The 26,219-nt window shown below is 42.3% G+C and overlaps 1 protein-coding gene across 2 annotated transcripts in view; it reads left to right on the forward strand.

Moving 5' to 3' along the window:
- The window catches only part of LOC117396849 (signal-induced proliferation-associated 1-like protein 3), a 125,311-nt gene that overhangs the window by 45,518 nt on the left and 53,574 nt on the right, over positions 1 to 26,219 (forward strand). Inside the window, exons 3-5 of one of the 2 annotated variants that reach the window (XM_059004509.1) lie at positions 14,652 to 14,757; positions 22,075 to 23,867; positions 24,932 to 25,062. In XM_059004509.1, coding sequence (XP_058860492.1) covers positions 22,382 to 23,867; positions 24,932 to 25,062 — 1,617 coding nt within the window. In that variant the 5' untranslated portion in view covers positions 14,652 to 14,757; positions 22,075 to 22,381. The remainder of the gene's footprint in view (positions 1 to 14,651; positions 14,758 to 22,074; positions 23,868 to 24,931; positions 25,063 to 26,219) is intronic. The other variant, XM_059004510.1, reaches the window with a different exon arrangement.

The raw sequence follows: 26,219 nt of genomic DNA on the forward strand, positions 1-26,219 counted from the left end.
TCACGCTATATCGGTACACAGTAAACCACTTTAAACAAAACAGTATCATGAACTCAAACTGATTACCACGTACCAATGACAGCTTTAGACGAAGAAAGAGAAGGTTGACAGACTGTGTGCCCGGCTGTTTAGAGTATTTGCTTAAATTTTAAAAAGGACAGTGCATCCATTAGGCTTGTTTGCATTAGCCGTGTCTGGTGTATGTTGGGATGTAGATGATGTAATTTTGTGTTTTAATGGGGTGATTGTTAGATATGAAGAGGTCATTTGGTACACATCGTTTGAAACTTGCATGAGATCAGTTTAACACTTCATGCTCCTTAGCCAGAAATAATTTACAACCATAATCCTCCAGCTCCTCACTGATCACATTCACTCGCAGTCATTCAAGTGTACAGGGGATCGTCTTGCAGTGTGGTGCTACAGCACAGTCAATGCTCCTGAGAGACAAGCTTCATTTTGACGCTCAACTGAGAGAGACCAGTCTTCTATGTGCATCCATCCTCAAACATTAGAGAGTGCCCTCTACAGCAGTAGCATCCCGCCCCCCAGCCACAACTCATTTTTGAGAATGGATTGGTTTTTCTTGACAGCGCACAGCTGTGTTTTGTATCACAGGTCTCTTCAGCAGTAAGGAGTCGGCCAACGCCCCGCTTGCCTCCCCCGTGGCTGGCAGGGCTCCCAGGTGTGCGGAGCAGATCCTGGGTGTGCCAGACTTATGCTTGACATTTAAAAACAAACAAACAAAAGCTACTGTAGTCTGTTCTGGAACACACAAAACCTGCTTGAAGTGCAGTCGACAGTGGCAGAGGCTTCCCGTATTCCCTGGATCAGCTGCTATGGTACATTAAACAGTTTTCATATATCCTGGAGGATCTTTACAATATTTAGGACTAAGTGTCCCTCTGGAATGGCTGCTGGCAGGGATTGACACACAGTTCATTGCTCAGAGCTACAGGATTTTGCACGCTGTTTCTTGTGGTAATGGTATCTGCAGATTGGCTGAGTTGACCTTTTTTTTTTTTTTTTTGACTGCCTGTGGCAGTGTTGCGCAATCTCTGCCGGCACACGTTTGTATGTGTTGGTGTGGGGAATAATGGGTTGGCAGGAGGAGGTTAAAATGATTCATTACTGATTAATTGATGCTCCAGCCACGGGTGTATAAATAGGGTGATCGCGGTTGTTGGTGAGTAAGGATAGGGTTGATGTCGGTGTTAGAGGTTCAGGTTTTGTGTTCTGTGTTCCGTGTTGTATTTACGCCAGGTCCGCGTTTATTTACATTTGGTGAGTTTTTGTTGAACCTGTTTATTTTGGCCACGGTGCCTTTTTGTTTTGTTCCTGTGTTTTGTTTATTGTTTTGTGTTTGTAAGTTAAACGTGTACATGCACTCTTTACTGCAGCTCTTCTGTGCTAGAGTCTTCCTTCTTGGTATAAACACCATTGCCAGCGATGCTGTGCTGCCACAGGGGGCGCCAGAGTGGAACAGCAGTGCCCTTCACAGTTTTATGATGTTTGCAAACACACATTTGTGAGGATTAGCTTAAGCCTTTTTGCTCTTAAAACTTTTTCTCACGCCTATGCAATCTGGGGATACATCCAGATGCAGAGAACCGCTTATTAAATTGTGATTAACATTGCATTGCCATTTTTTTATTCTGTAATATATACTGGTGATCTAGTTTCTGGTGGCTCTTGTTTTGGATTCCAGCCATGGTGGTGATGCTTGTTACCTGCTTGTTTTTTAATATATTCTTCTCCTGTACTGTGCTTGTTACAGCAGCTATCTGCCCGTAGGGGAGCGTCATGATGTAGGACTTTGTATACAATCAAAAGCAGTGTGGAGTAGTGGTTAGGGCTCTGGACTCTTGACCGGAGGGTCGTGGGTTCAGTCCCAGATGGGGGGCACTGCTGCTGTACCCTTGAGCAAGGTACTTTACCTGGATTGCTCCAGTAAAAACACAACTGTATAAATGGGTAATTGTATGTAAAAATAATTGTATGTAAAAATAATTTGATATCTAGTACCAATTGAAGTCGCCCTGGATAAGGGCGTCTGCTAAGAAATAAATAATAGTAATTACAATTATGAGCATGCAAAATACAGAGATGCATCTTTTTCACTATACCGTTCCATTTAGAGTATACAGTAAGACATATATTCTAGATTCTGTGGGGTTTATTCAATTGATCTGAACATGATGCAACTGCCACCTTCCTGGCAGTCTTACATATTTTATTTTCAGAAATGCACTAAAGAGACACTCCTGCACAGTTTGTACAGTATCCTGCCTCTGTTTATACCAACTGAACAAACGCTTGTACAGTACTGTAGCTTTACCCCGTGAATTCTGTACTGGTTTATTTAAATAAGCAGAAAATGCAAAGCAAACAGTAATACTGTCCTTTGTAAAAACAGTGTGGACTTTCACCAGAGAGTTTCATGCTGTCCTCGGTAGTTTAACCTTCAGAATCCAGTGGAATTCATCACAGCAGTGTGGGAAGTGTCTCAGACTCCCCTTCCTGAGCCTGTGCAGAACGATTTAATGATTCACTTTATGACCAATACCTTTCTCTCTGATTCTGTGACTAAACCCAATATAATAATAATTGATAATGATGGTAATAATACTAAAAAGCTGGGTACCCATCCTCTGAAAATCCCTGGTGGTAGTGACAGAAGTTTGTGTTTTTTAATATTCCAACAAAAACTCCTTCAGTCACTATAAGTTTCCTGTCTGTGTATCTGTTGCATTGATGTTTCCTTCTCAAACCCTATAGAGCTCACATAAACGGTTTTAAAAACATTTTTAAAAATTAAAATAAATAATTGTGACCGATGAAGAGCTGAGCTTCTGTGGCAGTTTTTAGTTTTGAATCTCCTTGCCTATCTAAATATCGGCTCCCCAACATTTCTACCTGTCTTTTTTGTAGCATGTGGCAATGTTATAAACACTGGAAGGATTTATACAGAGTTAAGAGGTGAAGGTCTTAAGATCTGCCACTGTTAGAATCACTAAGACATCTCCTAGCTGACATGAGTTCATTGAACAGGCTGACTATCACTCATTTAGGGCAGAAGTGTGGAGTAGTGGTTAGGGCTCTGGACTCTTGACCGGAGGGTCGTGGGTTCAATCCCAGGTGGGGGACTGCTGCTGTACCCTTGAGCAAGGTACTTTACCTAGATTGCTCCAGTAAAAACCCAACTGTATAAATGTGTAATTGTATGTAAAAATAATGTGATATCTTGTAACAATTGTAAGTCGCCCTGGATAAGGGCGTCTGCTAAGAAATAAAGAAATAAATATTCCTTCTGTTGAATGGAAAACATCCATTTCATATTTTACACAAACAAATGCATACATTTAAAGGACTTTAGACAAACATACGTGCAATGTTGTACAGAAATATTTTCGGTTGCACCTGGAAACCACATGCAAACCACATGCAAATGCTTGTATGACAGTACATGCAAGGGTCCTGATGAGCTACTTGTATGATGCATAAATATCAAATGATCATTTAATGATGTACCATTTATAAACTGCAATGAGCTATGTTGTGCTTTGGGTATCATTATGACAGACTATACGTACAGTAGCTCCTATTACGATATGATATATCATGTAAAGAAAGTGTCACGATACACAATGAATTGGTACAACCCTACTAATAATATACAGAAGGAAAGGGGGGAGTGCTGCTGTAGTAGTAATTGCACAGTAATGTGAGTGATACAGCTGCTCCAGTGTGCTGTGCCATTAGGACTGATTGTGTGGAGCCCAGCAGCCCTCCTCCCTCTCCTGCAGGCACCACACAGACACCAGGTTTCCCCAGGTGTTGAAGCCTTGGGATTAAGTGTTAACCCATGAACCTGCTTAACCGGGGGGGGGGGGGGGGGGCAATGCATCACAACAGCTGCTGCTGCAGAGTCACTTACAATAGGACCTTGTTTGTTTTACGTCTCATCTGAAGGACGGAGCACAAGGAGGTTGAGTGACTTGCTCAGGATCACACACAGTGAGGCAGTGGCTAGGATTGAACCGGCAACCTCCTGGTAACAAGCTCCTTTCTATAACCACTGGACCATCAAGCCTCCCCTACAGACTAGGCTTACTGAAACACTGGGTGGAAAGTTGTGATTGTATAGCTACGATCATGTTGCATTCAGACTGCAGTTAAAATTTGACAGATGCTATATTCAGATTCACGGTTCTTCAGTAAAAAAATCCTTTGTAAATGTATGTGTGTGTCTAGAGTAATTAACATATTCTAAAAGTTACCTCAAGTGGAGTAAGTTACTGTAGAATTTAAAACTAGGGATAAGTTTTCCTTTAATTAAACACAGCTGTGCAGAGTCGTGTAATATACTGTACAGGTAGCTTCAGTGACCAAGACAGCTCAACTTGCTGATGTTTCACGAGCAACGGTGTCTAAGGTGATGTTGGCATGGAACTCTGAGGGAAAGACATCATCAGCAAAGGGCAACAGTGGGCGGAAGCGCATACTCCAGGATCGTGATATCCGTGCATTAATTCGAAGTGCAAGGCAAAACAGGCGAGCAACTGCAGATCAATTGACTGCAAATTTCAACCTGGGGCGCGAGTGGCCAGTTTCATCAAAAAAGGTCCGCGGAGAACTCCACAGAGCGGGATACCATAGTGGCCCAACGCCCTGTTAAGTGACTTTACATTGGGGTTTCCATTTTGTCCACTACCTGTATGTATAGTGTAGTGCAGTGTCCTGAAAGCAGGGTGAGCTTGCCATTGCAGCAACATTAACACTGCAACGCTGAGGGAAATAGTCATTGCAATGTACTGGCCTGTACTCTCAGTCTAAATCTGTGTTTTAATGTGATTTCAATGTCATGCCCTTTACTGTATGAGAAATATACAGCTGTGCCTGTGTCCAGAATCTCTGGGGAGCCCTGGTGTAGTCCGTGTAATGTTGTGCACCATTCAGGCACTTGCATCAATGTCATCTGGGTACCAGAAGCAGTTGCAGTGGATTATAGGTTTGAACACAAAACTGGATTGATGTCATGATGTCAGCAGTGTGGAGTAGTGGTTAGGGCTCTGGACTCTTGACCGGAGGGTCGTGGGTTCAAATCCCGGTGGGGACACTGCTGCTGTACCCTTGAGCAAGGTACTTTACCTAGATTGCTCCAGTAAAAACCCAACTGTATAAATGGGTAATTGTATTTAAAAATAACGTGATATCTTGTAACAATTGTAAGTCACCCTGGATAAGGGTGTCAGCTAAGAAATAAATAATAATAATAATAAATGTCACACACGTTCTGGAACAATTTGAAGTCTGGCTATACTATTTTCATCTTTTCTTAGTTTTTATTGTGATCTTGAACTTTTTCTTATTTTTAATGTTGTAAGCTTTCTCTCTAATGTTTTTTAGAGTCCTGATTGAAAAACTCGGGACGCTTATTCGTTGTTCACGTCTGTCTATCTGTCACCACACGGTGAACACAGTACAGTAACTGCCTTGATCTTCAGCATCTTCACTATATACTCAAGCTGCTATAGACATTTCAGATACAGAGGTTTCCATTTTGATGTATGCCTTTGACTCTCTGCCCTCTAAAGAACTGCGAGTGAGACTTGGCAGCTAAACCCTGCAGTTAGTACTGAGAAGACCACTGGGGTGTATGAACATTTAATTATCTGCATGGTCTAAGACTAAATCACAGGCCTTCACAGACATCTTCAACGTCTTTCTTTTCAACTAATTCTCTTTTACCCTGTATTGTGTATCACTATTGCTAGCAAAGAACAAACTTGTAGTCCTGCAATTTCATGCTTTCCATGCAGTAAATTCATAAGGAAATCAATTAAAAAAACAAAATCTACACCCTCCTACTGAACATGAGTTAATATGAACAAATATGAGCCCATATTTTACTATATGGAGGAACCTGTCTGTCCTTCCATATGTCACACTTATGTTTTTATAGGGACATATGATGTATATACTGTAGGGCTTGGCCATACTGATAGCTCTAATGTTGTTTTACAGCTGTCAGAATAGATACTGTATTCTATTGACATGGCTGAAAGTTACTTTCTCAGCTTAACAAGTTACAGTAGAATTTGGTAAAAAAAAAAAAAAAAAAAATCATTTTGTACACGTTGCCTGTAATTGATCGAAGTCTGAGAGATGATGCAACTGAATTACATGAAAACTGAAGAATTGTGTCTTCAGCATGACTGTTATCAATAAGAAACAGTGATCCTAATGTGTGCCTAACAGTACAAAATACACATTCACGAAGACAAGCCTAATTGTAGACTTCACTTGGGTGCTGTTCTGTTTGTTTAACTTTTGCTTTTTGAAATGTCAGTGTTACTCTACAGTAGCTTTTACTAATTAAATTAAATTAAATTTACCTTCAGAAACAGTAGAGGGTACAGATCTGCAGCTTTATTTGGAGTAGATTCTACTAGAACTCCTGTGCATTCAATATTTCAAAAAGCTGAATAAATAAACAAGCTTTTCTGTGGCTCTTGAGTGGGAATATGAATATTGCACAACTAGTTCTTCCTCTCTCATGTTCTAACTGCAGCTTTCTCCCTAGATCGTAGTTCTTCTTCCTCTCTAACACACTGTTGGGCTGCTATTCGCTTGTTCATTTCAAGCTGATAAAGCCATAGCACTTTTCTCTCCCACGTAGGTAGTTTTCAGTTGCACAGTTCAGATCAAATACTGTAAGCACACAAGAACATTTATCAATGAGAAAGCAATTCGGCCGATCCGGTTCCTTGTAGCTAATTGATCTCATAACTTTGCAAAGTTGTGTCTTAAAGGATCCCAGTGATTCTGCCTCAACAACATGACTAGGCAGCCCATTCCATCCCCTCACCACTCTCTGTGTGAAGAAGTGTCTCCTTCAACAACATGACTAGGCAGCCCATTCCATCCCCTCACCACTCTCTGTGTGAAGAAGTGTCTCCTTCAACAACATGACTAGGCAGCCCATTCCATCCCCTCACCACTCTCTGTGTGAAGAAGAGTCTCCTTCAACAACATGACTAGGCAGCCCCTTCCATCCCCTCACCACTCTCTGTGTGAAGAAGTGTCTCCTTCAACAACATGACTGGGCAGCCCATTCCATCCCCTCACCACTCTCTGTGTGAAGAAGTGTCTCCTTCAACAACATGACTAGGCAGCCCATTCCATCCCCTCACCACTCTCTGTGTGAAGAAGAGTCTCCTTCAACAACATGACTAGGCAGCCCATTCCATCCCCTCACCACTCTCTGTGTGAAGAAGTGTCTCCTTCAACAACATGACTGGGCAGCCCATTCCATCCCCTCACCACTCTCTGTGTGAAGAAGAGTCTCCTTCAACAACATGACTAGGCAGCCCATTCCATCCCCTCACCACTCTCTGTGTGAAGAAGTGTCTCCTTCAACAACATGACTAGGCAGCCCATTCCATCCCCTCACCACTCTGTGTGAAGAAGTGTCTCCTTCCCTCTGTGTAATTACCTGGCACTTAACCCCCCCTCCAGCAGCTCTTTATGTCTTCGTGGACAGATCTGTTCTCTACAACAGGGAGGAGAGAGGAACAAAAAATCTAGGTAGCAGTGGCGCTGATTCTTTTTAGATTTAGTCGACTGTCAGAAACACTGTTAGTGCTGATTTAATATCGAGAGTAAGGTTTCAGAAAAATTAATAATCAAGACTTTAAAAAAAAATATCGATAATATCACAAAAAATGTTTATTGTTGCACCCCACGTTTTTTGGTTCCAAGAGAAGAAGCGAAACTGTATACTATAAACCAATGACCCACTCAGAAACAAAAGTTTCATTAACATGTTTTAAAACATTTATTTGGTCAGAAAGTGGTCAGTAACATCTTATAACAATCCAATTCCTTAACTGTTCCCTATTGCTGAGGCATTTTGCCTTGAAATCCTCAAACAAGTGTGCATTCTCCTATTCAGGAGGAGATGGTAAGTGTTACTCCTTTCAGTGATTCATGAAGACCAATCACCCTGCTATTTCAAAACTTCCCCGTCCAGAATGGCTGTTCAGTTTGTCTTCATGTTTTCCACAATGGCTGTAAAAGCTCTGGAATGAATCTGGAATCCACTGAGCAGACACTTGGAAAGCTGTTAGCAAACACCTTGTCTGAGACACATCAATCAAGAAGTGTTTAATTAGTACAGGAACAGACAAGGACGATTAATAAAACAAAGCACAACACTTTGTAGTGAGTGTCAGTGGGCCCTGCTTGTAAAAATGTAACTTGTAAGTGCAAGAGCAAGTGGCTTTATTTGTTAATTAGCTTTTATTTTTAGCTGAATGAAGTTCCTTGTAATTCTCTTTTATTTATGGCACACAAGTTCTAAGTGGTGGTTTTACGGTAATTCACTTCCCTCTGACACCTGGGCAAGTGTCATTGACATCACAGAACAACCATCTAATTCAGCACACTACACACTGGGCACCGGTGAAGATAATGCCAGTCAACAGCGATCAGTTATTTGATGAGCATGGAGACTGAACTGCTCCCTCCCTCACCTCCTAAGAGAAATGGTGCTCCGTCCAGTCCACAGCAGGCTTGAGGCATGGAGACTGAACTGCTCCCTCCCTCACCTCCTAAGAGAAAGGGTGCTCCCTCCAGTCCACAGCATGCTTGAGGCATGGAGACTGAACTGCTCCCTCCCTCACCTCCTAAGAGAAAGGGTGCTCCCTCCAGTTTTGAGGCATGGAGACTGAACTGCTCCTGTATCTCTCTCACCCCCTAAGGCACGGGACAATGTAGTGTATAGGAACAGTTGCTGTGTTGTGTTGGCTTGCAATCAACCTTTAACCAACACAGAAGCAGGGTGGCAGTCGGGGAGCAGGGAGCAGGGGCTGTATCTCGTTACACAGAATGAATCAGGGGACAGACATAAGAATCTGGACTCCAGGACAAAGATGAAATGCATGAGCAGTATTTCACAGAGATGTAGAACAGGGTTTTAGGGATATCTTCTTCTCTACTAATCCATGCTAAGGCTGCCTGAGCCCTGCTTGTACACACAGGTAGGATTCTTTCTCCTTTCTTCCGGCACGCTGTCTGTCGAGATTACCGGCTGTAGAATTCACTGAGGGGGGGGGGGGGGCAGGCCTGGCATGTTGACCTCCTCTGATATTGAGAATGTGGTTTCAGAACCTCCAGTGTGATATTACTGCAGCCCAGGGATGAGAGGGCTTTGATCTAATACCTGACTTTTTTTTTATGTCAGTCTGGTTAAAAGTTTCATCATTATCTGCATCACCAATGTACAGTGTAAATTCAGACATTGTGATCTAATTAATTTTCCTTTTATTTCTTTTTTTTTTTTTTTTTTTACTGTACCTTGTCTTTTATATTAGTAACAGTCAGTACCATCCAGGTTAAATGTATTGCCAGCAAAACCAAAGGAAATTCAGTCCAAAGATGCAGATCCCTAGATGATGCTGGCTTTCATGTCTGTAAGAGCATTTTGACTGATCTAGCCTACATTACATATTTCTGTGGCAGACAACTAGAACTGAAGAGCAGCTCCTGAACTTGGGTGAAAGCGTCTTTTATATAGACTTAACAAAAAAAAAATAGAAAACAAACCCACTGTTTGAGTTATTGCAATGAGGTCCACTCAGAGTGATTGCAAACAGCATACAAAGGGTCAGGGACAGGAACGAGTAACTAAGAAAAGGACATTTGAAGCAGCCCCTTAAGCACCCTCTGTCCACACATTTCATGGGTTGAAATATAATACAAAGCTATCAAAATGATCTATCAAAGGGTAGCGTTTCTCAGAGAGCCTCTCGTGCTTGCACGGACATACTCAGAAAAAGTTATTCCACATACTGTGAGTACATGTCGTCATGGTGATTAGGGGTGGATCGATTCACTGTGTGTCGATGAATCGGGATGCTTTCCTTACATGACATGTCATATTGTAATAGAGATGTGTATCGTTTGCATTGCGATACAAGACCAAAAGCACAGCACACCTCATTGTAGTTCACCAATTGCTTCTTGAATGAAGAATGAGCGAGTTCTATAGTTGGTATTGTTAAATGATCGTTTGATCTTAGTGTGCATCATACAAGTAGCCCATCAGGGCCATCACATGTATCGTGATATGTATTGTATCACGGCCGGCATATCATGATACGTATCGTATTGTGACATCAGTGTATCGTTGCACCCCTCATTGTGATCTCGTGACACTTGGTTAGCAGGCTATCTTGGGGACCGCTCCCCTGAATGTGCTGAAACATTTGTTCGGAGATGTTATTTCACAGTGTAAGTTTTATAGGAAGGTGGTGGTGTAAGTGGAAGTTTATAGGTATGTGGTAGTGTTGGTGTAAGTATACGTTTTTAGAGAGGGTGTGTTAGTGGTGGAGTCGTTTGAAACGCCCCCCTCCTTTCACCTCTTCCCGTCCCACAGCTCTCCGAGCTGCAGGCTGTTGGATCCGTCACTCCCAGCCCCCCTCACTCTGTACAGATCAGTCACACCCCCATGCACCCTGGAGAAAAGGGTGAGGCTAACTACAACCTATTGAGGACTGACTCCATTGCCAGTGTTGTGTTTAGGTACAAACAGATTGCTGACAGAGTATTATACAGGGACTGATCGCAGCTTAGCCTTTGTATTTGACTGCCCCCATATAGACACCCTTATGAGGGGTGAGTTTAGTCACCATTCTCTCTTTGTCTCACACACTTTTGCCTATGAGTCAGCCCCAGTGCCCTTTCTCCAATTTGGATTCCAGAGAAGAAGGGGTTAAAAGCGATCTTCGGGATTTTTTTTTTTTTTGTGGCTCTGTTTTTTTACCCAGCTGTGGGGAGGAAATAAAAGAAACAAGAAAGTGTGTGTCCTTTAGTTTTTTCCTCCGGGGGTAATTTCCGTTTGAGACACAAAGAAGTGAATTGCAGGATGTACATGAATAATTCCAATAGTCATTTATCCAGTTCTTTCATTGCAGTGCAGTACAGTACAGTACAGTGAAGCTCTTTATGCTTCAGTGTTCTTTTGAAGGCTTTTGTCTATTCACAGTGGAGAGGCCTGGGGCACACACATCTATAGACTAGCTCTAGGACCATTTATTTTCTTTTTAACTTGTCTTATCTTGATTACTTTTCAATGCAGTGCAGGCAGTATCTCATAATCAAGACCAGTTCTGCAGTAAAACAGAAAAAAATGCCTTGATGGTTTTTTCTTTCTTTTTTTAAATGATTATTTTATGGAACATTTATTTTTTATTTTACTTGAGGGGAAGGAAACTTTGTCTTTATTTTTTCAAACACATTTTGGTTTTTTAAATACATGTTTCTTTACTCTTTTCAACTGTTATAGAGAGGGTTTATTAGTTATGTTCAAAGCACCGATTAACCTGAGACGTAGTGCCGTATTTTCAAAGTGTTTCCTCCAGTCTTTAATTAACTCCTATTTTTTTTTTAAAGGAGAAAAAATGTTACAAAATGAGAAACACACACCTTCTGAATGCTGAAGAGAACATGGACTACAGTACTTTGTTGTTTGGTTATACTTGTAAAATTAACAGGCGTTTTACCCCTTTGAAAAACAATAGTATTTAAAGACTAGTGTAATCGCTTTGAAAATATGGCCCATGAGTCTTCAAAAAACAGTCCTTAAATGATTCCTTAAAGTTGTGAATAACATCCTTTGTGTTGAAGACTTGAATTTAACTTAATTAGCATGCGGTGATTGTTATACAGTAAGCACTCACATATCCGACCCTATAAAATTTTGACCTCAGTGATGGTTAAACGCGTGTGACACATATCTGATTATTTCATTTTGGCCCGTTCCAACTCTTGTCCGTTTTTCAGGGAACACAAAAAAGATACAATATCAAAAATACATAGCTGAAAGGACTGTGTTTTAAAATAAGTAGGCTTCCATTTAGATGTACTGTAGTTGGTTTTGATGGTACAGCACTATATTTTCAACACAAGTATTTTAATTCAGAACGATATGATTCTGAAAATATCACTTGCCAAAACTAAAGAGAAGACATGTTAACTGTAATACAGTACATACTTTTAAATCCATTGTAGCGGTATGTAAAATTTCCCATTAACGACCTTACAGCAAAATGAAATCTAAATGTTAACCATGCACAGAACTGCGTAAAACATAAAAGGCAATGCAATTTAGCAAAACCAAAAGATTAAAAAAAAAAAAAAAAAGTTTCCAGCATTAAAACAGTGTCCCAAGTCCGTATTCAAATTTGCAGAATATAGTGCTCGATAAGGCCCTAATGTCACAGTTCACTTGCAAATGAAAATGCACAAAAGCAACAAAAGATCACAGATAAAAAAAAAAAAAAATACATCACAGTATCTCAAACTGTTTAATGATTAACTGTTACATTACCCTAGCTTGTCTCTTTCGCTTTGTTTTGACTGCATTTTCGTCAGGTGAAACTGGAGAAGCGCTGTGTAACTGCACAATATAAGACAGACTGATTTGGCATTAGATAATTAAAAAAAGAAATGCAGGCTGTGATGGATATTCAGCTAGATTGTAACATTGAAGAGCTTTGTATCAGAAAACTGGTGACGGAGTCGGAAATCGCGTGATGGGTAAGTGCATTAATTTGTTACATTGGGCAGCAGTGTGGAGTAGTGGTTAGAGCTCTGGACTCCTGACCGGAGGGTCGTGGGTTCAATCCCAGGTGGGGGACACTGCTGCTGTACCCTTGAGCAAGGAACTTTACCTAGATTGCTCCAGTAAAAACCCAACTGTATAAATGGGTAATTGTATGTAAAAATAATGTGTAAAAAATAATGTGATATCTTGTAACAATTGTAAGTCGTCCTGGATAAGGGCATCTGCTAAGAAATTAATAATAATAATAATAATAATAATAATAATAATAATGGGGATTGATTTGATTCTTAATACAAGGGCGGTAAAACGCGACTGATGTGCATCTGAGTAACGGATATCCCAGTGCTGACTGTGTTGATGACCTTTTTCACTAAACACCACAGAACCAATAAAATAGAATGTACTTCCAGAATGTTACAACTATTTTAACGGTTTGGTAGGTGGTGGTGAGACGTGGAGCCACTGTATCGGTTTTGCAGTGTTACTATATTTGATGCTGTAGTACAATATTTGACCTGTTGTTTTTTTGTTTTTTTTGTGAGGAATACTTGAAAGCTACATCACAATAAGCCAACGTGTCTTAACAGTAGCTGAAATACCTACTTTACATAATTCAGGGTTTCCCTGGCTATTGTTGTGGTTACTAGTGACTGATCCTTTCAATAAACTAGTCACTGGAGAAAGTCAGTAGTCACTACTGGTACAAAACTCCAGTCCTAAGGGGTGTAACGCGTCTTGTTTTTATTCCAGCTGTACATTAAATTACTATAATATAGTTAGATAGATAGATAAACCGTTGTGTAATGCATTACTCATGCATCCTAACAGAATGTATTTTGCTTCCCTTGTTTATTTTGAAAATTTCGCAGTTGTTTTGCAGTAAAACACTTCACATTACACTAAACAGAAAGATTCCAGTATAATTTGTATAGCCTACCATGTGCTTTTCAAATAAAAAAATAAATCCTATTCATTTTAATAAAAGGTATAGTGCAATATATTACAGGCAGTAGCCTAACTAAAATCCTATTTAAAAAAACATAAGCGAGTGGTATAGAGTAACATTCCATTCCTTTCTAATTTCTTTTAAAAAAAAAAAAAAAAATCTAGAAACAAGACCTTTCCATTGCTACAATTAAAAATGATATGTAACATTAGTTTTGAACACTACACATGCACTGTCTGACACTATACAATTCACCTTTCCAACACTGAAGAGGATTCTCAACAGCTCTGTGATCCATTCAAACCATAACCCTGCTCTCTTTGTCTGCACCAATATTGGAAAGCCTTCTCAAAGGCAAATTCAGAAATGTTCTGGAGATTGGGCGTGTCCACAGACATGTGCATTAGCAGGTTTACACGTGTCACTTTAAGCTGAATTCCTGGATCTGTTTTTATTGCATTGTGGCGGCTGAAACCACTCTCGCAGTCAACTGTTCACATCGGTACTACATTTACAATGAAGGCGATGTTAGTTCTGCAAGGAAAGCTGGGTGGCACTAGTGTGGTACTGGTAGTAATTAACAGGTTTTGGTTTGGGTCTGAAAATCATGGTGACTTTATTGGATATCTATGAAGTCAATGAAAGCAAATCGGGGCTAATCTGGCTTTTTAAGTGATTGCTGCAGTTCTTGCTCAGTTTGATAATCGCCGATTTATTGGGACGATTTGCAGATGAACCTGATTCAAGCATTCAAAATCCTAAAAGGTATAGACAATGTCGACCCAGGGGACTTTTTTGACCTGAAAAAAGAAACAAGGACCAGGGGTCACAAATGGAGATTAGATAAAGGGGCATTCAGAACAGAAAATAGGAGGCACTTTTTTACACAGAGAATTGTGAGGGTCTGGAACCAACTCCCCTGTAATGTTGTTGAAGCTGACACCCTGGGATCCTTCAAGAAGCTGCTTGATGAGATTCTTGGATCAATAAGCTACTAACAACCTAACGAGCAAGATGGGCCGAATGGCCTCCTCTCGTTTTTGTAAACTTTCTTATGTTCTAATTCCACAACAGAGTCCTAAACTTGGAGAATACATCTTGTTGTGGTTCTGTTGCTGAGGTGTCGTCCACTGTTCTGAATATGTCCAGGCCAGGCTCACAGGATGACACGAGAACACAGGTATAAAATCCAAACTCAAGATGTTGTATATTGTATGTCTGGGGTGTAAAAATTATTAGTCATGAAAATTGCTGTGAATTTGTTACTGGCTTTCCTCTACAGAACCTTAATAAATGTGCAGCTGAGTGTGTGAAGTTGCTGTGCGTGTCTCGCAGTTACAGCGCTGGCTTTGTGCTCAGCGAGCCTTGCCGTTGTGTACACAGGGTCATACTCGCAGAATGACTCTATAAACCAGCGCAGCTGAGCGTACACTGCCCAATAGGAAACTGCAGATGAACAGTGCTGGCTGGTTCCACCCTGGAAGCACTACAGTACCTAATGTTACCGTAGGGAAGGCTGTCCCAAATTAGTGCTAATCAGAGACTGTGACTGAGCAAATCTGTTTGCAGGAGCTTTTAATCTACTTGTCAGAAAGAGGGAAAATTTAAAGCAACTTTACTGTGACTCTCGACATCGACCCCCCCCCCCCCCCCCCGTGAACACACACACACACACACACATACAGACACAGACACACACACGCGCACACATACACACACACATACACACATTATTATTATTCATTTCTTAGCAGACGCCCTTATCCAGGACGACTTACAATTGTTACAAGACATCACATTATACATTATTTCACATTATACAGTTATCACATTATTTTTACATACAATTGCCCATTTATACAGTTGGGTTTTTACTGGAGCAATCTAGGTAAAGTACCTTGCTCAAGGGTACAACAGCAGTGTCCCCCACTGGGGATTGAACCCACAACCCTCCGGTCAAGAGTCCAGTGCCCTAACCACTACTCCACACTGCTGCCACACACATACACACACACAAACACACACACACACACACACACAGAGCTGTGTTCACACTGCTCTGGAGTCACGCGTACAGTCAAAACGTTCGGAAACCTGCTTTCTTGGAAGATTAGCCTTTTTTCTGGCAGAGTTCCCATGTTGAAACAAATTCCTTTTACAGACTTTCTATGTTAGATAATGTTTTCCGGTTTGGAGAATGGGGTCTATTCATCATAAAGGGGAATAGACCTGTTTCTAAAAGCTTTTCCTGTGCTTGTAAAAGAGTGACTTCCAATGTAGCTGTTATGAGACATTTATCTAGTTTTTGCTTTTTGAAGACGGAAGGCAATCATTTGGATTGAAAAAAAGTGTTTACGTTTGTTTCATTTGTCAGTGTTACAGAACTACCCCAGTAGTATTTACAGTGGATGCATTAACTGTTTATTTAATCTGTGGTGTACGTATTGCATTCATATATTTTACAGCAATGATATTTTTTCTTCTCGCATCCTCGGTCAAAAATATTCTGGAAAGAGAAAGTGAAAATTCACTCATTATCCCCCTCAGTGATAATGTGCAGTCGGGCGTACGTACCGTATCTGTGTCACACGTTATATTTTTGATATTAACAATATTTAGTGTAGATTCTTGCTGCACCTGGCACATATGTTCTAGACTGGGCCATCAAGGCTGGTTTTGGGACCTATGCGGCTTTGGTATTATGATTGGATTATAGTTTTCTGTTATATTTTACTGAATGAGAACTCAATCGATTGATCTTTATTTGACTCGGTTTAGGACTCTGCTAGTGCAATGAACAGCTACAGAATTAGTATTTTGTATGTTTGGGTCACACTGGTCAGCTGTCCTTGGCTCTGTGTGTTTGGATCACACTGGCTAGCTGTCCTTGTCTCTGTGTGTTTGGATCACAGTGGTCAGCTGTCCTTGTCTCCTGTGTGTTTGGATCACACTGGTCAGCTCTCCTTGTCTCCTGTGTGTTTGGATCACACTGGTCAGCTCTCCTTGTCTCCTGTGTGCTTGGATCACACTGGTCAGCTGTCCTTGTCTCTGTGTGTTTGGATCACACTGGTCAGGTCTCCTTGTCTCTATGTGTTTGGATCACACTGGTCAGGTCTCCTTGTCTCCTGTGTGTTTGGGTCACACTGGTCAGCTGTCCATGTCTCTGTGTGTTTGGATCACACTGGTCAGCCCTCCTTGTCTCCTGTGTGTTTGGATCACACTGGTCAGCTGTCCTTGTCTCTGTGTGTTTGGATCACACTGGTCAGCTGTCCTTGGCTCTGTGTGTTTGGATCACACTGGTCAGCTGTCCTTGGCTCTGTGTGTTTGGGTCACACTGGTCAGCTGTCCTTGGCTCTGTGTGTTTGGATCACACTGGTTAGCTGTCCTTGGCTCTGTGTGTTTGGGTCACACTGGTCAGCTGTCCTTGGCTCTGTGTGTTTGGGTCACACTGGTCAGCTGTCCATGTCTCTGTGTGTTTGGAACACACTGGTCAGCCCTCCTTGTCTCCTGTGTGTTTGGATCACACTGGTCAGCTGTCCTTGTCTCTGTGTGTTTGGATCACACTGGTCAGCTGTCCTTGTCTCTGTGTGTTTGGATCACACTGGTCAGCTGTCCTTGTCTCTGTGTGTTTGGATCACACTGGTCAGGTGTCCTTGGCTCTGTGTGTTTGGATTAGGGATGTATATTTTGGTACAATTCTAAGAATGTTTAAATGCTGTGCAGTGTCCGCGTTTAAACCATATCTACACACACACACACACACACACTCTTTATATTCTACACTCTGAGGTATACTGACAGCCCTGGTTAGTATTTTCCAAGCAAAGACTTAACTACAAAATTAAAAAAAAAAAAAAATAATCACATACTCACCAAAGTATATATTGAAGTGTTTATATTATTATTTATTTCTTAGCAGACGCCCTTATCCAGGGCGACTTACAATTGTTACAAGATATCACATTATTTTGACATACAGTTACCCATTTATACAGTAGGGTTTTTACTGGAGCAATCTAGGTAAAGAACCTTGCTCAAGGGTACAGCAGCAGTGTCCCCCACCTGGGATTGAACCCACGACCCTCCGGTCAAGAGTCCAGAGCCCTAACCACTACTCCACATTGCATATTGAAATGTCCTCTTCAATAGATAGAACTATAGACATATTCGACACATTTTCAGATAGTATAATGTTTTTAGAATAATTTGTTTCTTAAAGGTCATTAAAAAAAAAAAAAACACGAACCTATTACGTTTTTTGTTTTTTTTTTAAAAGTAACTTTGCCTCAGAGATTAAAAGGTTTGCGGTCTTTGATAGTAGGGGTGGGATTTTTGAGAAATATATTGCTCGAGAACTTGAGCATTACAATTTCCGAGTACCCGAATCCAACGCCACTCTCCTCTACATACTAGTGTACATAAACCTCGACCCAGGATAACACCCGCCCCAGTGTCAATCTTTCTGTTGCACCTATTAGAAAAGCTACTTGGAGGCAATTGCCAAACCCCTTCCTTTTTATAATATCCGCCCTTACTGTGGCACCACAGCAGTCGGATACGCGACAGACTAGTACTGTATACAATGATAAATTACTAAAATGAATACATAAAAAAAATGTACGTTTGGTGAAATTTGTCACGTGACCAGTTATACGTCTAGCATATTATTCAATGTTTAACCAGTTCTATAGAGTTTATATGTTTTAAGCGTTTAAAATTCCCATCCCTAGTTTGGATCACACTGGACAGTTCCCCTTGGCTCTGTATGTTTAAGGACACTGTTCATCTTGAGTGGACCACACACTGCCAGCCTCAATCGGGCTGGGCCAATCACAGAAGAGGCATTTAGTCTCTACCGCCTTCGCTACCCTCATAAAGACTTTAGTTTTGGTCACCTTTTTGTAAAAATATTCTTTGTCTGTTTAAAAGAAAACGTGTTTCTATGAATTCAGAGTGCTCTGAAGGCTTGGAGTGTATTCTTATGCTTGAGAATGCTGTGTAACATTTTGTACCAGCACTGTGTTACATCTTTGTAAATATTTTCAAATAAAAATCTAAAAAACAATGTTATTAACTTCCGTACCTGCGTTAACACGCAATCTATTAATACACACTAATTGGTAGATTAACACTTTTATGTGGGGCACCAAAAATGATATTAAAAAAATCGACCCCCCCTTTCTGTCCCCCAAGAAGAACCCCCTGCTGTTCTACAAAGAGCAGAGAGTCTGTTCTTGTCATGCACCTGCAGCTGTGTGCATTGAAACGGTCCTCCAGGGCCAAGTCTGTCTGGCAGAGACAGGATGTGAGCGAGCTAGTCATTAACCAGGGGGGCTTGTATCCTCTCCGCAGGGACAGGGAGGCAGAAAATTAACAAGCTGGAGAATACTGTACAACTACTCACACAGCACATCCATGCATCATTTTCAAAACAGCCAATACATCGACGTCCTTGAAAAAAAAGTCATTGAAACTAACAGAAGTAAAACATTTAGAGCTAATATACTGAACAGCTACTAAATTATTAAACACTACTGCGTTAATTAAATGACATCATGTCAAACACTGACAAATAATAACAATGTCAATAATCCCTTTATATGGAAACCCTGGATTTTAGGGTTGGTAGAAGATCACCCACATTGTTACTGTTGTTGTTTTAAAGCAGGGGCACCCATAATTTATTTTCATCTAATGTTGTACAGGTGATAACAGGTGATACAGATTGATTGCTGGTGTGAATAGAGCTGAGTGAGAGAGATCCAACACTGTTAAAAACATATTGGTTGTGGTTCCTGAGTGGCTCAACTGGTAAAGGCATGACCTTGTGGGGAGCAGGGAGAGTCATACAGTCAGGGGAGTGCAGGTTTGTGTTCTGGTTTTGGAAGTTGCTGGTCTTCGCTAGGAATTCCACTTGGAGCGCTGCATTGGCTGTGGCACTTCTCAAATCCACGGGGACTGTCCCCTCACTGTGCTACAGCCGCCCCTACTGGCTAAGTGCCCAGTGAGCTCCGGAAGACCCATGTAGTGTTGGTCTCCAGACAGGTTCGTGTTTCTGCTGTAGTGTGTCAGAATATTGTTTTAATGATTTTCTTGCACAGCTGCTCTGGGCATTCCCAACGCCCAGCCTGTCAGGGCCTTGTTCTAGCTTGCACCAGTCTGGAAAGAGGTGCTTTGTGTGTGTTTATAATGAGCACTCATGAAAGGTGCTGCATTGGTAGCACAGACAAGTCATATATCCACGGAGGAGGTATATCGCCCCATGTTGATATTTTGAGCATTGTAAAAGCAAGCCCTGGAGGGTCCAGCCTTTCTTTCTCTTAGGCAGTGTGAGAGCAGTTAACTCTCCATGCCCATCTATCCTTTCAGCTAGACTACCAGACTTGAAGCTGATTCAAACTCATGCCTCCAGAGAAGCTTGACAGAGGTCTCCTATGCCAGTGAAACACTCCACAGGGATCCTCCATGACTGAGCAAGGGAGCCTGGGGCACTTATAGCCAGTGAAACACTCCACAGGGATCCTCCATGACTGGGCAAGGGAATCTGGGACACTTATAGCCAGTGAAATGCTCCACAGGGATCCTCCATGACTGAGCAAGGGAGCCTGGGACACTTATAGCTAGTGAAACACTCCACAGGGATCCTCCATGACTGAGCAAGGGAGCCTGGGACACTTATTTACAAAGCTGTATTTCAGAACAGGAATCCTATCAAATCCTAGCTTGGCTCAAACGAATTTAACAAGTTGTGGAACTGAAAACCATTGCGCTCCCATATGAAATGCATATTTACTATGCTTTTCAAGTATCCATAAACACTTTGAAACCACACATGAAAGCTTCTTGCTTTCTGTAAAGCTGCTTGGTTTTGGTAGAGGCAGTTAATCGTTGTTGTATTCCTGACATGACGAGGCTGAATCAGGAACTTCTTCACAGTGTATTGAAACAGTAATGTAGGATTTCTATACAAAGATGCACATGATGTAACTTGTATCTCCACAGCAGAGGATGCTCCACCCACTCATTCCATTGGTTTGGCACCAAGCCATGCCCACACAAAGTAAAAAGTACTAGAATTTCCCAGGCCTTTAAGCTACACATACAGTGTGGAATTTTATTTATGTTTTCCATTCTACATGGAAAGTAATACAATGTTGTGGTATTTGTGTTATACAGCAAAATCACTCATCGTGGGCAACTCCACATAAGGATCAGCTGAACCATTAAGACCACTCAAACAGTGTGTGCGTGTGCATGCGTACTGACATCTGCCAAATGCCTCCCTTCCAATTGGGACGCAAAATCTCAAGGGATGAGCAGAAACAAACAATCAGACAAAAAACAAAGACTGAATTGCTGTTCTACCACACACTAGTGGAATGCCCACAGATGTGTCGACTGGCTTCACTCCCTTGTTGTGTAGTGACACTGTTGTGCTGCTTTGCACTGAAGTGTGAGTAGAGTTTGCATTTCCCTTACTAGACACTCTTTAATGCTGCTCTTTTATATTATTAGTGTTCGGTGGTTCATTTGTTTTTTTTTCCCTAAGTTTGTTCTTTCTTTTCATTCTTTATATGGGGTCATTCCAGCACAAGTGGTCAATGATACTTTACACAAATATATTTGATTGATACAATGGTGCCAGGCAGGTGGTGTGGGCATGCAAAAGAAGCAGATGGTAAAAATGCCCTTTTCACTGGGGTAACCTTGTTCTAATCTCAAAGCGTGTTTGGAGAGTTCTGTTGTGATATAAATTCGGTTTGAGGTTGAGTAACTCCAGATGGCAACTTGAGCTGGAATGACCGTATTAAAAACCAGTAGACCCTTGGAAAGGAGATGTTCATTCTCAGTGGGGTTTTCCTGGTAGACACATAATACTTATATTCAGACCAAGTACAATAGAGAGACGTTGCTAAGGGCGGCTGGGGTCCCGGTGGGTATCTCAAGACTGGGCTCTGACTGTCTTCACTTCAGGAGGTCTGGGTTCAGATTTACCAAACCAGTGGAGTTCTGCCAGTCCCAGTTGCTAAACACTGTACATGACAAAACCAACTCCCACTATGCAATGCCTTGTGTATGAAATATTGCTAAAAATCATCTTACTGCTTCTTTAATATATACATGCCTAAGAAAAAATATACACATACCATTGCTGTTATTGAGTCACTGTCTTCTAGGAACCTACAAACTACCATTGATTTAGTGCAGTTATGATTTCTAATGGTGCCTTGAGCTGTAACACTTATGAAATGCATACGTCTTACTGACTGAGGAGTGTATGACATGGAGGAGACGCTAGCACTAAAAAGAACACCATCATGTCAATTACAGCATTTCTAACAGTTTTGTCTGGCAGGAATGTTGCCACGCCCTGCGTCTTGAGCTTACATGTGTTTTTTGTATGTTGGCATCTACAATATTAATATTTTCTCAGCTGTGCTTTTCTCAATGTATTTATTAATGTGTGTGTTTTTTTTTTTTTTTTTTTTTTTTGCAGGACTTTACAAAATATCTCTTAAACCGTGGGTTAGCAGCTGGACGATGAGACCCAGGGATTAAAGGTTTAATAGCATCCTGGGAAATTCTTACAAAGAACTTTGGGTGAATGAGTCGGAGGAAGGAAGCAGAAGCATGCAAACGGAGGGCAGTAGAAGGAGAGACTGCAGTCCCAGATATTGTGTTTTGCAGCTGCTGTTTCTTCAACACAATCAGTTCTTCACATTCCTTGAAAGCAGAGCACGTTGAGGGGGCGTTTAAACAGAGATGAGTGGCACTTTCTCGGCACTAGCAGAGCTTTTGAATTCATGCAGACTATGACCAGTTATCGAGCTGTTCAGAATGACCTCATGGTGGGCCCAGTATTAGGAGGGTGTGTGGAGATTTCGGGGGGCGATTACTGCCCGCCACATTTCCGGAATGGAAACACTCCGCAGATGCATCATGACGCTGGACTGTCGCGGCTCAGTGGCACTCCGGCCGTGCCCAAAATGGGGGTGCGTGCCCGGATTAAAGACTGGCCCCCCAGGAGAGAGCTCTCCAAAGAGTCTCTTCTGTCCAGTCCCTTACATGAAGCGGACCAAGGGTCACAGTGTGTCCGGGACCTCGCTCCCCGCAGCCACAATGGACAGAGCCCTTCGGGGGACCCCTCATCCGGAGGGTTTAGGGGTCTCCAGAGGATCCCCCGGCGCCACTCTAAAGACGTGGAGTTTCAGGATGGCTGGCCCCGTTCCCCAGGCAAACGATTTGCCCCTCTGTGGACTCGGAGTAACAGTGAGATCACTCTTAGTGAACACGACACAGAGGCTCCTGAGCCTGCCAGGGGGACCAAGCACATGGCGACAGGAATGCCTCTGTTCAGGGAGTACGGCAGCACCTCCTCCATCGACGTGCAGGGAATCTCAGAGCAGAGCTTCTTCGAGATGCTCAATGAATTCCGCCAGGAACTGCCGGACCAGCGGAGTGCCGCGCCGGACAAACTCCACGAGCTTCTGCGGGCAGACGCCAGTGCAGCAAACTCCAGCCTCAATCTTAGCAGCACTGCCTCCAAAACTGACCTGAGGAACGGGCAAGCCAAAGAGGAGACCAGGCCCCTGCAGAAGACAGAGCGCGAGCGGGCGAGGAAGAAAAGCGGGAAGTCTGACGGGAGTGGCAGCACAGATTCCTCAATCTTCAGGAAACTGCTTAGCCGTGGCGAGACGGACACACCGGGCAAGGCTGGCTTCGACCAGGAAGAAGGCAGGATCCAGGAGCCCACGTGCAAACCCTGGGTGTGCCCAAAAAGCTTTGCCCACTACGACGTGCAGAGCATCCTCTTTGACGTGCTTCAAGTGGCAGCAAACCGCGACTATGTGGCTCAGAGGAGGAATACCACAACAGGAGCCTCGGCTGCATCTGCTGTTTCCCTGGCCGTCAACAGAGCTCTTGGACTAGGGGGCCTGGAACCCACCTTCATGAGCACGGAGGACTTGAACTATAAGGAGAACCTGGAGCATGATCTGGGGGACTATCAAAGCAATGACCTCCTGCTCAGCTGCCCTCATTTCCGAAACGAGATCGGCGGGGCGGGGGAACGCAACGTCAGCTTTTTGAAGTCGTCGGCAGGATTCTCAGGAGGCAGTGAAGGAGGCTTCATCGAGCCGTCTCTCAACATGCACTGCACCAACGCCAGCATCTCCATGCTGGAGATTCCCAGCGAGCTGCAGAGCTGCCGGCTGGAGCGGCTGAAGCACTACAGCATGGAGCACATGGACATGGGAGCGCAGTACTACAAGGGCTACTTCCACAGCAAGGGTAAGAGCACATGGGGGTGCGGTACTACTATACTACTATGATTGTGTGGGAGGAATAAGAAACGGGAACCAAGTTTTAGTTTGTCTTAAGGAAGTGGTCAATTATCAAGAGAGAATTATAGCAGGGTCAGTACATGCAACCTCTGAACGGATGCATCCTTCAAATTGGTTAGGAATGTATGTTTCACCAAGTGGCCTTATTAATCACAGTGGTCACAATATTATTATTATTATTATTATTATTATTATTATTATTATTATTATTATTTCTTAGCAGGCGCCCTTATCCAGGGCGACTTACAACTGTTACAAGATATCACATTATTTTTACATACAATTACCCATTTATACAGTTGGGTTTTTACTGGAGCAATCTAGGTAAAGTACCTTGCTCAAGGGTACAGCAGCAGTGTCACCCACCTGGGATTGAACCCACGACCCTCCGGTCAAGAGTCCAGAGCCCTAACCACTACTCTACACTGCTGCCCTGTACCCTTGAGCAAGGTACTTTACCTAGATTACCTAACATAGCCTCCAAGATTACCTAACATAGCCTCCCAAGACTATAACATTAACTTGGTAAACTAAAAAGGAAAATTACACTTACTAAGGGACGTGGAGCCATTCAAAACTACCTGAATCATTACCATAAGAACAGGAACAAAAGAAAATGTACATACGAAGAATCCATTAGGCCCACCAGTGCTTGTCCGGTTCCTCAGTATTAACATTAGAAGGTGACCCATTCCAAACCCTCACAATGTGTAAAGTGTCGCTTCCCTCAAGTCAAACTTCAATGTATACGTTAGTTTATAGGTTTTTATGAATGGTTTATCAGTTAACCAGTTGTAAATGTACGTGCATATGTTAACTTCCCTTACTTAAGTGGAAATATACTGCTCAAGGTCCTCTATAGTCCATTAGTATTGAAATGCATAGGCTTCATGAAGTTTGGAGATGTATTTTGCTTAAAGAAAATGCCCATTCCTCATCTTGTCTGCAGTACAGTGTGATAAATTGCTTTATTCTTTCACCCAGCTCATCAGTGGCTCTTATTGTTTTCAGAGCATTTTAACTATTTTGGAACGGATGAGAAGCTGGGTCCAGTAGCGATCAGCATTAAGAGGGAGAAACTGGAGGATACGAAGGAGCACAAGGACCAGTATCAATACCGGCTCATCTTCAGAACTAGCGAGGTGAGAGAGGATACATATCCCAGATCAATACGAGTTTATCTTCAGAGCTAGCGAGGTGAGAGAGGACACATATCCCAGATCAATACGAGTTTATCTTCAGAACTAGCGAGGTGAGAGAGGATACATATCCCAGATCAATACAAGTTTATCTTCAGAGCTAGCGAGGTGAGAGAGGATACATGTCCCAGATCAATACGAGTTTATCTTCAGAGCTAGCGAGGTGAGAGAGGATACATATCCCAGATCAATACGAGTTTATCTTCAGAGCTAGCGAGGTGAGAGAGGATACATATCCCAGATCAATATGAGTTTATCTTCAGAGCTAGCGAGGTGAGAGAGGACACACGTCCCAGATCAATACGAGTTTATCTTCAGAACTAGCGAGGTGAGAGAGGACACACGTCCCAGATCAATACCAGCTCATCTTCAGAGTTAGCGAGGTGAGAGAGGACGCACATCCCAGATCAATACCAGCTCATCTTCAGAGCTAGCGAGGTGAGAGAGGACACATGTCCCAGATGAGATGCATTGGGAGGGCTCTGTCCGGACACAGTGTGCACTTTACATTTTTAACTGTGTTTTCAGGTAGTGTTATTTGTGGGTGTCAGAGAGTGAATCATGGCTATATAAATATGTAATGAATTCAGCATGGTTGGGCTAATGAAGGCGGTATCAATCTTACAGGGCTAGAATCGTACAGGGACTGAGGGACCATGCGGAAACTTTCCCCCGGAAAGAAACATAAACCCTGTCACTCTATATCTGAGGGGATCTAGTTCATTTCAGACATGTGTGGAATGCAATATTGAAGCTAATGCTGCTGCTAATACCGTGGCAGGGTGTGTTGTTATTCCAATAAACCCAGGGTATTACCCGAGCCCAGTCTTACACACTCACTCTTTTGTTAGTTTGGAAAATTGTGGTTCAACACCACTGAGAGATCAGGCCAACTAAAACTACACATTTCCTTTAAAAAAAAAAAAAAAAAAATCCTTAACGTGACTGCTTAGGTCTTAGCATGCAGTTGCAAGTGAAATCTGGAGGCAGTGGGTAATTCAGTAAGTTGAGCAAGTATCTGGGGACAAAAGGGCTTTAAACTGCTCTGTGGAAAGCCAAAGGTAATGAGTTGTTCAGTTTTTAATTGAATGTTCTGTTTT

The sequence above is a fragment of the Acipenser ruthenus genome, chromosome 30, assembly GCF_902713425.1.
Source record: "Acipenser ruthenus chromosome 30, fAciRut3.2 maternal haplotype, whole genome shotgun sequence".
Lineage (NCBI taxonomy): Eukaryota > Metazoa > Chordata > Actinopteri > Acipenseriformes > Acipenseridae > Acipenser > Acipenser ruthenus.